Raw genomic sequence first — 12,425 nt, forward strand, 5'->3', positions numbered from 1 at the left:
ACTTGTGCTGACCGTGGGTTCTTATGTGCATTTACTTAGTTCATACGCCTTAGTCACAACTAAAAAAAATCCATGTTTAGACCAGTCTTCCCCAATCCCTCATTTCTTCCTTTTTTTATTGTTTTAATCTCACCGCTGTTATCATTCATTTATGTATCTAATTATACTGTTTTTAGTTTCTTTTAATTAAATGTATGTGTATGTATATATATATGTATGTGTGTATATATATATTTATATATGTATAAATATATATATATAAGCATTGTATGAATACGTATATATATGTACGTACCAGTATACAGAGTGGTTCACAATAGAAATGAAACATTTATGTAACAACTGCATTTACTGAGAGGTTCACAATAGAAATGAAACATTTATGTAACAAATGCATTTATTGAGATACACATTATTTTGTTTTTGATGGTGTACCCAATAAACCAGCCACCCACCTGTACTGAGTCTATGTTACAGTTCATACACATCTTCTTACTAAGATGTATTAAACATAAAGAAGTGCTCAGTGTATACATGAGCCATCTGAACAACAACAGTCAACAAATAGTTCATATCCTCTTTTTTGAAGAGAAGACGTCCCACCTACTGTAGAACCTTCCAGCAGGCAAAACTATCACTCTATTTATTGTCATATGTGACAGATATTATGTTTAAGCATGCGCTTTTCTAATCAGAGCTCAGTTGGTATCAAAGCACTGTTGTCATCAGAGTGCAGTTTGTCATCAAAGCTCTTTTGTATGTTTACCTTCACATGTGTCTTTGTCTAACTAACCATCAGAACCTGTGCAACTTGTTGGTTTTCCAACCTAATTGCTGTCTAACTACTAACTGTGTGTGTGTGAAATAAATCTTCATAAAGACACTCGAGTTGTTCACCTACAACTGGACACCTACCTATCTCAAACTTAAAACCAATGAAGGCTTTACTACAGACTCAAGTGTTATTGAGAACAGTAGACAGTAGTTTCCATGAAATGTTTATTGAATTCTAAGTTAAAACTTTCATACAAAACTCAGCAGTTTAATAAATATTTTCAGTGGAATGCATTGTCTTCCAGTGCAAGTATTTGGCTTAATACTTAAGCCACTTTGAAAAATAAACACACATAATTATACTAAACAAATCAGCTTTAGGACACAAAAATAATATTAGAATTTGCTATGAATATCAAAATAATCTAATACTGTTATGAGTCTGAACCTGTCAGACATAAGAAATTATTCAGCAAGTCTTGAATCACATTTAGACAGCTTAAGAGAAAAAATGATGGCTATTGGTCTCATATTTTAGACTACCATAACGTCATATCATATTAGTTCACATATTATTAGACTGAGGGCGAATCAGTATCAAAGATAACAATTAGCTGTCTTGTATTGGGCTTTTGACTTTTCTTAGATCAATGTAGTAAAACATCAATCATGGACAAATATTTACATTCCAGAAAGCACATTCTTCCTGACATCGATTCTGAGCTCATCCTTGTGTGTTTTCTCCTCAGTAGTGGGAGAATGAAGAATCAGTGCAACGAAGAAGGTCATATTTTACATAGCCAACACGATCCACCTGCTTGCGGGAATTCATACGCCAGTAGAAGCGGTCTCGGCAGAAGTAGATGTGACCTAAAGCATAAATATTAAAATTAAATCAATTGAATGCTAAGTTAAGTTTTAGTTTACTGTGTTTTGTAATGTAGAATTAATACATATTTGAAAAATATCTATTTACCTTTGTACTGGAAGACATCATGAGCATCATTGGGAACTCCGCCAAAAACCACATCTGTGTATCTAGGATATCCTTTGTCAATTTTCTGGGCCTTGACATCAAATCTGTGTTGGTCAGACACAAAAACATAGCAGGAAATGTTATTAAAATTCCAGAAACGGCCAGACTTAGGTAATGTTGTAAAACCTAATTTTAACAGTAAGTTTGACAGGGAACAACCACAGTGGAGGCGACATTTAACTGCCTTGTTAAAAGACCAACTAAGTCCCTAAGAGACTGATTTAATTTGAGATGAAATTATTTCAGCAACAAGTTTACTTCAGCAGATTCAAACTAATCATAAAACATAGTTGTAACTCACCTCCAGAAGCTCTCTCCACTGAAAAGCAGCACTTTGCCTTTCCCTCTCAGCAGGGATCCCTCTATCTTCTGAATGCTGCTGGGAAGGCCGAGCTTCTCAATGCTACGGGGTCCCAGAACACTCTTCCCTGTGTATACCCAGAATCTGTTCCCTTTATGAATATATAAAAAAGTTAAAATCAATACATGCACCTCTGGTTTGTTAGTCAATGGTCATTTATACAGTACATCTTTAATTCATCAAGTTTCTTTACCTGAGAAGAAGTACAACTTTCTGTTCAAAAGATCTTCAAAAGCAGAATCAATGACTGAGGGCAGAGCTGGCCACCTCCCAGAAATAGAAAATGGTCCACTGAGTTTTCCATCACTCCTGCTGGACATCTTCCAATAATCTCTGTTGATCAGCAGATTATGTAAATTCTGACCTCAGCATGATTCACTCACAGCATTTATTCTTCTGTGGTAAAGAACAAAAAGAAATGATTTGCTTACCCGTCCTTAAAGAAATGCAGTTCTCCCTGGATCACAGTGATGGTGTCGAATTTTGTTAAATTGCAAGCATCTTTGGTTGGATCCAAAGGTTGTGTGGTGGTTGGAACAGTGGGTTCAGTTTCATCTGTAGTGTCAGTCTCATCAGGGTCTGGATATGGGGTAGTAGTGGGGGTGTTGGGCTGAGGTGGGGTGGGATGAGGACCGGATCCTACAACAGTGATGGTTGACATGTAAAATGCAATATTTGAAATAAGATTTGTTTTGTGTTGTGTAGGCAGCCTGTGATGAACCTTACCATAGAGATACTGAATGCCTTCAATGTCATCTTTGTGCAGGGAGAAGTTTTCCACATAAACGTACATGGGGTACATGAGAGCGTCTCTAATGTTGGAGTGATCTAGGCCAAGAGCATGTCCAAACTCATGAGCTGCCACCAGGAAAAGACTGTAACCTGCAACATAGACAACAAGGAACATGATGAACGCAATTACATCTCAACCCAGTACTATATATACACTGTAGTACTGTAGTACTATACTCATTCTGCACTCTGCATCTTATGTTTATGTTACTCACCCTGATCAGGACAAAAGCCCCATTTGTTGTCTTCGTCATAGCTGCTAGTGGTACTGCACCACAACTTGCCATCTCCTCTACCCTCACTGGTGCAGGAGTCATACGTTTTACCCAAGAACACAAAGGGGAAATGGCAGGGCTCTCCCTCAGAATTGCCTCCGAATACAGCCGTCTCTGACCAAACAACATCATAACAACAGTAAGAAAAGAGGCCACTGTGGCATCACGCGACATTGTTAAGGCATTGTGGTTCCTGTCACTCACCACGAGTGGGACAGAATCCATATGTCTTGTCATTGTCAAAGTTCTTTGTTGTGGCACACCAGCGGTAACCATCGCTGCGGCCCTCTGTAGTACAACTGTCATATTCCTCCCCCTGGAACACAAAGGGGAAGACACACTCGGCTCCACCTGCGTTTCCTCCAAATGTGTACAAAACTGTCAGGACGAGATTTAAGGACAAGGATGAGTGGGTAATGCAAGTCATCATGTCACAAGACAAAAAGCCCTCATCTGGCTGACCTCTGAACTATGATTTCCCTGGTTGACCAAACTGTCAAACTTACGTTCACTTGGGCAGAAGCCATATTTTTTGTCTTTGTTGTAATCTGCTGTGGTGGCACACCACGGCAGGTTGTCCGTACGGCCCTCAGTGGTGCAGGTGGTGTAGGAATTGCCCTCGAACATGAAAGGGAAGTGGCACAAGGCACCATCTGCATTCCCATAGCGAGTCTTCACAGCTTTGATGACAGAATATAATGTTTTCATTTAACGCAGTGTATAACCAAAACACCAGAGGGAGACAACTACACAGGAAAGGTTGATGGAGAGTAGTATCTTAAGGTATACAATCACCTACCTGGTCCTTTACCCAGAGTCCAGTGCTCATCATCGTCAAAGTGAGCATCTCCTTGAATACCCTCACCAGGGGGATAAGCATGAGCCAGAAGGCCATCCTTTCCATCGAATGGATACGGGTCTCCATGGTCTGTACAGATGTTTAAAAAACACATTCATCAAAATTACAGTTCAGATGTGACAAAAGATATCAATATGTAGGAAATACAGCAACCTACCTGCTTTTCCAAATGATATCATGATGTCAGCCGTTCCCTCAAAGAGGCGGGTAAATGTCAGAGGCGTCACTTCACTCCATACCTTGAAGGCCCTGGCGAAGGCGTCATCAATCAGTGAGCTCTCCATGTCTGGAGAATAGTTCAGAATTCTGCAAAGTAGAGCGGAATGACACTGATTTCAGGCTAATAATAACAAGCAATGAAAGCTCTGGATACATTTTGTATGCTGTCCTCTCATACTGTCTCTGCACTCACCTGTAAGTCACGTCATTGTGGTCCCATTTGAGGTCTCCATCGAAGGTTTTGTAGTTGCCCACATCGGGAACTCCACAGCGGGGCTGTTTCATGACCTCCAGTGTGGCCTTGTCCAGCTCTCCAGTCTCCTCGATCCCCGTCTGCCTCTGCATGCTCTTCAAAGCCTTGGAGGTGGACATCATTGACTGGAAGTCACTGCGGTACACTCTGTCTATGTAGCCAAACCTCTTCAGATAATTCTGAAAGAAAACACGACAAACCATAACACCAGGTTCTGGATCACACAGATCGTCATGAAGTAAACCATTGATTAAAGAACAATGTAAATGCTTTTATTTGACCATTGCAATCACTGTAATACTCTCATATAGCTATATATCATATAGACAGAAGAACATCTTTGTCATGTCATTAATATCTCAGTTTAAGTAATTGCTTCCTTACACAGCTTAATTGCAATCCGTTTTCAGCATCTATCAACACAAAATGAACCATCTGCTACTCACTTCTGCCAACTGTTTGTCAGTCATGTTTTTGAGGATGTCTCCTGGGAAGGTGACACTGACGGACTTGAGCGGAAGGCTCCATCCCTCCTGCAAGCCTATCCCCAAAACCAAACAAACAACTAAAGCACAGCCTCTCATGTTTCGATCTACTGTGGGATGCTGAAAAAAAAGAAAGAACAGAAAACAGAGAGCCTTGCAGTGAACAAGTGATCACCAAAGGAAAATAAAAGTGTCCTTCTTGAGGATCAGTGGTGATTCTCCGTCAGCGCTGGCTTCTCTCTTTGTTTTGACTGTTGGCTCCTGTTGTTGTCTCTCTGCTTTGTGTCCTTGGTTGGGGCTGTGGACCTTGTATTTATGGAGAGCAGCTTCTTACTCACTTAACCTCATCCCCGCCTACTACTAATGTTAAACCTCCTACATTTATCTTGACAGAATGTCTAGTTAAATGGAAATGGGGAATTTCCAAAATGTCCACATTCCACATTTATATTTACCTAAGAACTAACCCAACAAGTGGTTAACTCATTTTCTTTTTCATGTTGTATCAGAAGAACACTAATAATAGTGGATAAGACAATTAATGTCAAATAATTAGGGTTGCATTTATGGTTTTGTTTTATAAAAACACACATCTGAAAAACCACACTAACTACTAACCAAATAACAAATGACTTTTTATGCTTTTTTTTTTAAAGTTATTATTTACATGATTAAAATTCGGAAATTTGAAGAAAATCAAAAAAAAGAAGCCTAATACACCCTAATCATCTATACAACTAATGAGTGTACTTTGTATGTTATCTTTTAATTTATAAGGGAGAAGCACTTTTGTATATCTGTCTGACTATAACACAGTAATCATGGGACCCAGTCAGACACTTGTGTTATTTTTATGCTTAAAGTTGTGATAAGCTTCCACTTTTTTCATAAATAGGAATTTCCTCTTTATCTAAAGTTGGATTCTGGATAAAATCTTTTGTAAGTCAAGCAAGAAAATGCTATATCTCTACAATCATCTGCATACAGACTGTTGGGTCTCTATAATAATTATAAGATCTTGACCTTACTATGTGAAGTGTCTTGAGATAATATACGTACTAGATTAGCACTATATACTACTGTGATTTAACTGAAAAAAAAATGAAAATGAATCCCAAATTTGGACATTTTGGTGTTATAGCAGTAATAGAAATATATAAGACGTGAAATGTGCATGTAAACAGAAGAATAATGTTAATAATATGATTAAGAAACACATTCAAATCAGCTATACAAGAAGGAATGAAATGTCTGAGTAAAATTGATGAGGTAAGATTTTTTTGCAGTATTGCAAACCTGTTGTTTACTAGATATTTGGGGAACTGGCTGCTGATGAAATGTCTTGACTGGCATCATTATTGAAATAACCCAATTTATTAGCAAGAACATGGATGTCCTACATGGCATTGAGTAACCAAATGTTTCTGTATTATTCCAACAAAGAGAATCTTGCTTCATAATTTGTGCCATGTGTTGAAAGAAAATAAAAACAAAACACAAACCTACGAATGTTTTTCACTCTAAGGAACTTAATCTGTTAAATTTGAGATTATCAACTCACTGCATTCCCACATGAATGGCCTGCGCTGCAAGTGAGAGATTGTTTTCCACTGCATTTAGAGATGCAGGTCAACATTTACCCTTAACTGATCTCGCTATAAATCTCCATGTGGAGAAACAAACGTATTCCCTGCCTTAACCTCTGTACAATAGTTGTTTACCAAACAATACAATGGCTGCAACTCAAATATATTTATTTAATTTGAGGATTGCAACACATTAGGTGTGAATCCTTTGTCCTTTGTCAAGAAACTTGCCTTTTATGGTAAAGGATATCTTGTACCTCTGCATTTCCAAATGAGGAGGCTGTGTGAAGTACTTGTGGTTGCCTGTGGTTTGATGATGGGGTGTATCCTTCCTCATATATGAATAAATGGATGTTACATCACACATGTTGACACACTGGTGTTGTCATATAATTCAGTAAAGCATATATACCAGTGCATTTTGTAAGTTTCATAAGGCTTTACGTAACGATTTAAAAACTTTCCATAAAGATTTAGCAAATGCTCATTTTGCTATACATATATACATATATATATATATATATATATATTTACACCACCCCAAACACGTTGATGCAGGAACAAAATACTGAATATACAAACAGCTACACAGTGTAGTTATATTTATTCTGACTTTGATCGAGTGAGTTATGTTTCGTTCAGACTAAAGCAGCTTCAAATAGAATGCCTGTCATAAGCACTGTGTCATTTGATGCAAGGTTATTTCTTTTTTATGTGTCTCCTCAACAGATCCCCAGGCCTCCTTTGAAAACATCTGCCACCAATTTGACATGGCGTCAAAGCCTTAATGAATACGGCTCCGTGTATTTTAACAAATGCCACATTTCATTTGGTTTCACCACTCTTCTCCCAAAAATACGCCTGGCACAGAACCTCAAAAAAATACACATTTTTTTTGTGTGGCATTTTTTTCCCTAAAGTTTCCCCTCAATGGTAGTGCAGCCTGTTGACACATGACGACAAACTGCGTCATCAGAGAACTGGATAGTGTCATATAGAAGCAGCAATATCCTTACTGCTTACATGGGCTGAATCGTTATGATTTGCCTAACATGTAACAACAGAGTCATACGGGAAAATACGGGAAAGACATAATTTTCCCTGTGGCTGCTTCAACACAGAGAGGCAGAGCACAACACAACACCGCACATCTCAGACACGGTCAGAAAGTTGGCTTTTTAAGGTCAGCAATTGCTCAAGGTGACAACTCTCATTATGTGCAGAGCTTCACACAGTATTCCCACCAAGACAAAAACACCAGGGTATGTATTTCATGTCCTAATTTGATGACGCTGGTCTGGATTGTTTTGTTTACAGTTCAGCACCGAGCTGCAAGTGTTGCAACTTCTCAGCTGTGACATGCCCTGTTTAGTTTCGGATTGCCTTATTAACACAAACTGTTTCTGCTGTTTATGGGATGTTTCTAGTAGGCAGTTATAAATGCAAAAATCACATCCTGTCTGCTGCAGTTAATGTGGTCCATGGCCAGCCTCTTCGTTCAGCTGTGTTGTGTTTGATGACGACTGGTTTGTTGAATTTGCGGTGGGACACAGCGACTGTGTAACACACAGTGCCATCACTGTGTTTGATGTGGAGGAAATGTGACACCATCACCAGGTACTTTACCCGGCCCTGCTGAGTCTGCTAGTTCTTGCAGTTATTCTGGGAGTCGGTTTTGTTTTTATACCCCACTAAACTCGCACAACAGTTTATTCTGGCTTTCCGAGATGTTTGCCTCTGTGATTCCTTTGTTTTATTTCTGGCCATTCATGTTGTTCATTTCATTTTTATGGTGGCAGTCAAACCAAAACAGTAATGAACGGTACGTCTAATGTATTGTCTCTGAATATTTGTAACCCTTTCTAATTAGCCAGGATACTATGCATGCCTGTGGGTGAACATGGTGCACAGTGATCCTTAGAGCACAACAAACAAAACAAATGACACAACCAAAATAAGAAGGGATCAAAACAGGCAAACGCCTGGGTGGAAGCCAAGTGTCACTCAACATAGCTGCTTGTTTGTAATGAGTCATAAGTCAATGTGATAAATACAACAGATATAATTTCATGAACAAACTTAAAACAGCTGCCATAGAGCTGTGTACAGTCATCTGAATGGGACTGTGGGAGTACATGAGGCCACAGGTTTGACTCATGTAGCAGACAGGAGAGCAACTTCTGCTTCACATAATACTTTATCTAAACCTAGACTATTAGTCAGCTTTGGGAATATTTCTTATTCCCAAAAGCGTAAAACTGCTTAATGTGTAAAACTGTTTAATGTGAATGAAAAGGCTGATTCCAAAAGTAAACAAAAACAAATAGCACACAAATATGAACATTTGTAGACATGCTATTATACTTTCAGATGCCAGAATTATAAGAATAATAATAACCATTCAATAACCACTCAAGGTAATTTAGTCTAGGGTCAAAAATGGAATATATTGAACATAATGGATAAAACTACATATAGATAATAACTGGCATTAAACTTTCAGGATCTGATGCCGCTGAAAGTCGTCAGACTTCATCTGGCTCACATTAGCAGATGACAACTTCCCACAATCTGATATATAGGAAGTAAAGTTCCGCTGCACTGCAGAGGATCACAGCACCGTGCCATGTCAGCGTGATCAAAGCTGTTTGAAAATGCACACCATGTAAACCATTTCTGTTTGTCACTGCTTTCTTTGTCATTGCTCCGGTGCTGATTGTGTAGCAACAACCACAGACCAAAAATGCAAACTTCCTCTGTCCCCACTTTACTCCACTCTACTGGGTTGGGACACGAGCGACTCGGTGAGTGAAACAGGATATGACAGAGCCCATCATTCACAGGGATGCATGTAAGCAGCGGTAGGGGTATATGTGGATCTGATGACTGTGATGATACACATTTGACAAGTAAATGATGGGAGTGAGAGAAGGGGAACGACATGTAACACATGTTCCCTGGCCGGCAGCAAATCAGGGACACTGTGGTTCATCATGATCGCTTAACCCTCAGGCCACCAGGCTGCCCAAGGGAGATATCATTTTCAATGATGCTGTTGACTATTTGTATGCGTTCATGTAATCATATAATATCAGTAAGAAGCAGTCGGCGGGTTTGGCCAGAAGCCATGCAAAGAGGGTAGTTTGTGTCTGAGGCGTGTCCTGGCAGTACATGGCTGGCTTTATGGACAGACATCTTCACCACCACTGTTAAAAGCCAATTACTGCCAGTCATAAGCAGCGGTCTTTGTGGGCGTTACATTCTCTGCCACAGTGTCACTCCCTGGGCCATGATGTGGACTGATTTCACAGAATATTATTATTTCTTGTTTAACTCAATAGCAACACCTCCATATGTTTTCAAAAATGTGCTATGAGACAGAGGGCCTGTAAAACAAATCAAACAAAAATACATAAATACCATTTTTTTGTGGAAATAGAACTGTGTGTGTGCTGTCATTCAAACAGAGTGTCTAATTCACTCTGGGGTTCATATGGGAAATTTCATTCAACAGATGTTTAAAACCACTGCTCCAGAAACTGGGAAGAGGTTGGATTTTTTTTTCCCCCTTGTTGACAAAGGACAAACAGCTGATAGGAGACAGGAAGTGAGTCAGGCTCAGCATTTCAGCTGCCTCTGCACACTTTAGCTCGGACTTGTTGAGGCAGGCAAATCTTTCAACTTTTCATGTCTTTGCTGATGTTTAAGTTCGGTGTTACCACAGGTGGTGTTACTGAGGTTTGAACCCACATGGCCTGAAATGAATGCAACATTTTCCTTCAGGACAAACACAGAGACTGTTGCATGTACACTATACTGTCACTTTACTGTAATACTGGAAACTGCTTGAACCCTTGACATACACTATACATGTATGGACAAAGGTCATGGAATGTCTGACGATTACACCAACAGGGCCTCTAATGACGTATTCAAGTACACATAGACGTACTTTAATATGGAGTTTGCCCCCCTTTTACAGCTATAACAGCTTCCACTATTCATGGAAGACTTTCCTCAAGATTTTGATGTGTTTCTATGGGAATTTATGATATACACACACATATATATATATATGTCTTTATAGTCCTTAGTTTGTGCACTGGAGCACAGTCATGTTGGAATAGGGAAAAGGGACTTTCTTGAACTCTTGCCACAGGGTTGGAAGCATAGCATTTTCCAAAATGTCTTGGTACGCTGAAGCGTTAAGACTGTCCTTCACTGGAGATAAAGGGGCCGAGCCAAAAGCCGGATTGAAACAGCTGAATTCAATACTTAGCAGGTGTGGCCAAATACTTCTGTCCATATAGCGGAGGTAGTTAGTGATGACTTAGCCTGTGTCACTACAGTGCATAGCAGTTACATATTATGTAAAGAATATATAGACCTTTTACCTTTTAAGAAACCTTTATGGAAATAAAAAGATTTATTGTTATCATAGATGATTAAAAAAAAGAAGAAATAGCTTAAATTGATAAAAAAACAAAGCAAGCCCTATATGCAATATGCTTTTGGGGCAAAGATCGTAACACAGATATTTGACTGTTTTTATCCTGTAGGTCCATTCAGATCATAAGGGTCCCCTGACAACTGAGAACATGTTGAGCACAGTGACTGACTGTGGGTGATTTTATGTGGATATGGTGAGATTATACCTCTATTCATGTTCACAAAACAACAAAAAAGTTTTTTTATGATTAAAAGAAAAGAAGAAAAAAAAAAAGATAGAATGTTTTTGAAATTCCACTCTGCATATTTTTAAGTGAAAATCTAAATTTGGATCTATCTATCTTAATATGGTGATCTAATCCACACCAGACTGCCACCATTCAAAGGGAGAGTGATTACGATCTTGTGTCTTCTTTCTGCAGCCAAAGTGTACCATGTGGATGGATATGTGCATCGCTGCACTGAATTGTGGGGGCTTGCTTTTGTCATTCCAGCTACAAGATCTAATCCTCGATGTCCCTGGGATATTCATTTGTCATTACGGAGCAAAGCAGGTCTTTGGAACTGCCTGGAAGAATGTAAATAAAAGTCTACAGATGCTGAGCTGGTCATCAGGACCTGTGGGAGAAGCTTAATGAAGGAACCAGATGTGACCTTGTTATCCTTCTTCACAGAGCCAACTCAGTCCTGCTGGTTCTTCTGGCACTGAAGATATAGCCTTCACCAGCAGGTGGCAGTCTTTCACAAGGACAGTCAATGGTGCTAGGGGAGCGCTCGAAGAGGGAATTAGTGTCAGGGGGAAAACATATTAATCTTTGACAGTCACATACTGTACGTGGAAAATCTCTTATTTGGCCAAGGGAGAGAATAAACTGCTGGGAAAACAGAAAGCATTGCCGTTCCAAACATCCCTCTGAATGAAATCATGTGAACCAATTCTTGTCAATTACCTTCATCAGGCTTCACGCACATGGAACATTTTGCCACAACAATTCTTCAAGGCTGTGTATTCAACGTACCACCTGAGGCAGAGATTCAATAAAGAGAAAGATTGATGTTCTAAAACCATGTTTGGTGAATAATTGATTGCTAGGGAACAATTATTTCATCTGCTACACCCCGATTCTATTTTATTTTAATCATGGCTTTCACACATGCTGAGAACCTTCAGGGCTATGTTTTTCAGTTTGGAAAACCACTGTTAAAGATAATGGATCACACTGATTTTCAGCAGACTGAATACACAGCTAATGATGGAATTAGTCCGCCCTGTATACTGACTGCTTATCTGAAACACATTGCATTGCAACGTCATATTCATAGTTATTACATGATT

General features: G+C 39.2%; 2 protein-coding genes across 5 annotated transcripts in view; one reads left to right on the plus strand and one right to left on the minus strand.

Annotated features, from left to right (window-relative positions):
• Positions 1 to 12,425, plus strand: part of samd11 (sterile alpha motif domain containing 11) — a 1,171,052-nt gene that overhangs the window by 649,590 nt on the left and 509,037 nt on the right. The window lies entirely within an intron of this gene.
• On the minus strand, positions 986 to 5,352 carry mmp9 (matrix metallopeptidase 9). The gene is made up of 13 exons (XM_044038065.1): positions 5,016 to 5,352; positions 4,510 to 4,748; positions 4,255 to 4,403; positions 4,038 to 4,166; positions 3,745 to 3,918; positions 3,443 to 3,616; positions 3,179 to 3,352; positions 2,898 to 3,053; positions 2,603 to 2,810; positions 2,365 to 2,504; positions 2,112 to 2,262; positions 1,751 to 1,854; positions 986 to 1,644 (listed from the first exon to the last, which is right to left on the minus strand). Exons 1-13 carry the CDS (start codon positions 5,151 to 5,153, stop codon positions 1,520 to 1,522), a joined length of 2,061 nt encoding a protein of 686 aa, XP_043894000.1. The 5' UTR covers positions 5,154 to 5,352; the 3' UTR covers positions 986 to 1,519.

This window comes from Solea senegalensis, linkage group LG11 (assembly GCF_019176455.1).
Source record: "Solea senegalensis isolate Sse05_10M linkage group LG11, IFAPA_SoseM_1, whole genome shotgun sequence".
Taxonomy (NCBI): domain Eukaryota; kingdom Metazoa; phylum Chordata; class Actinopteri; order Pleuronectiformes; family Soleidae; genus Solea; species Solea senegalensis.

Bases quoted from the DNA above. Each gene is read 5' to 3' on its own strand.
- mmp9 (XM_044038065.1), bottom strand. From the start codon at position 5,153: ATGAGAGGCTGTGCTTTAGTTGTTTGTTTGGTTTTGGGGATAGGCTTG. The intron at 3,919-4,037 runs GTAGGTGATTGT...CTGTCATCAAAG, and splicing joins GACTCTGGGTAAAGGACCAG to CTGTGAAGACTCGCTATGGG. The intron at 2,811-2,897 runs GTAAGGTTCATC...TCACTGTTGTAG, and splicing joins AGGCATTCAGTATCTCTATG to GATCCGGTCCTCATCCCACC.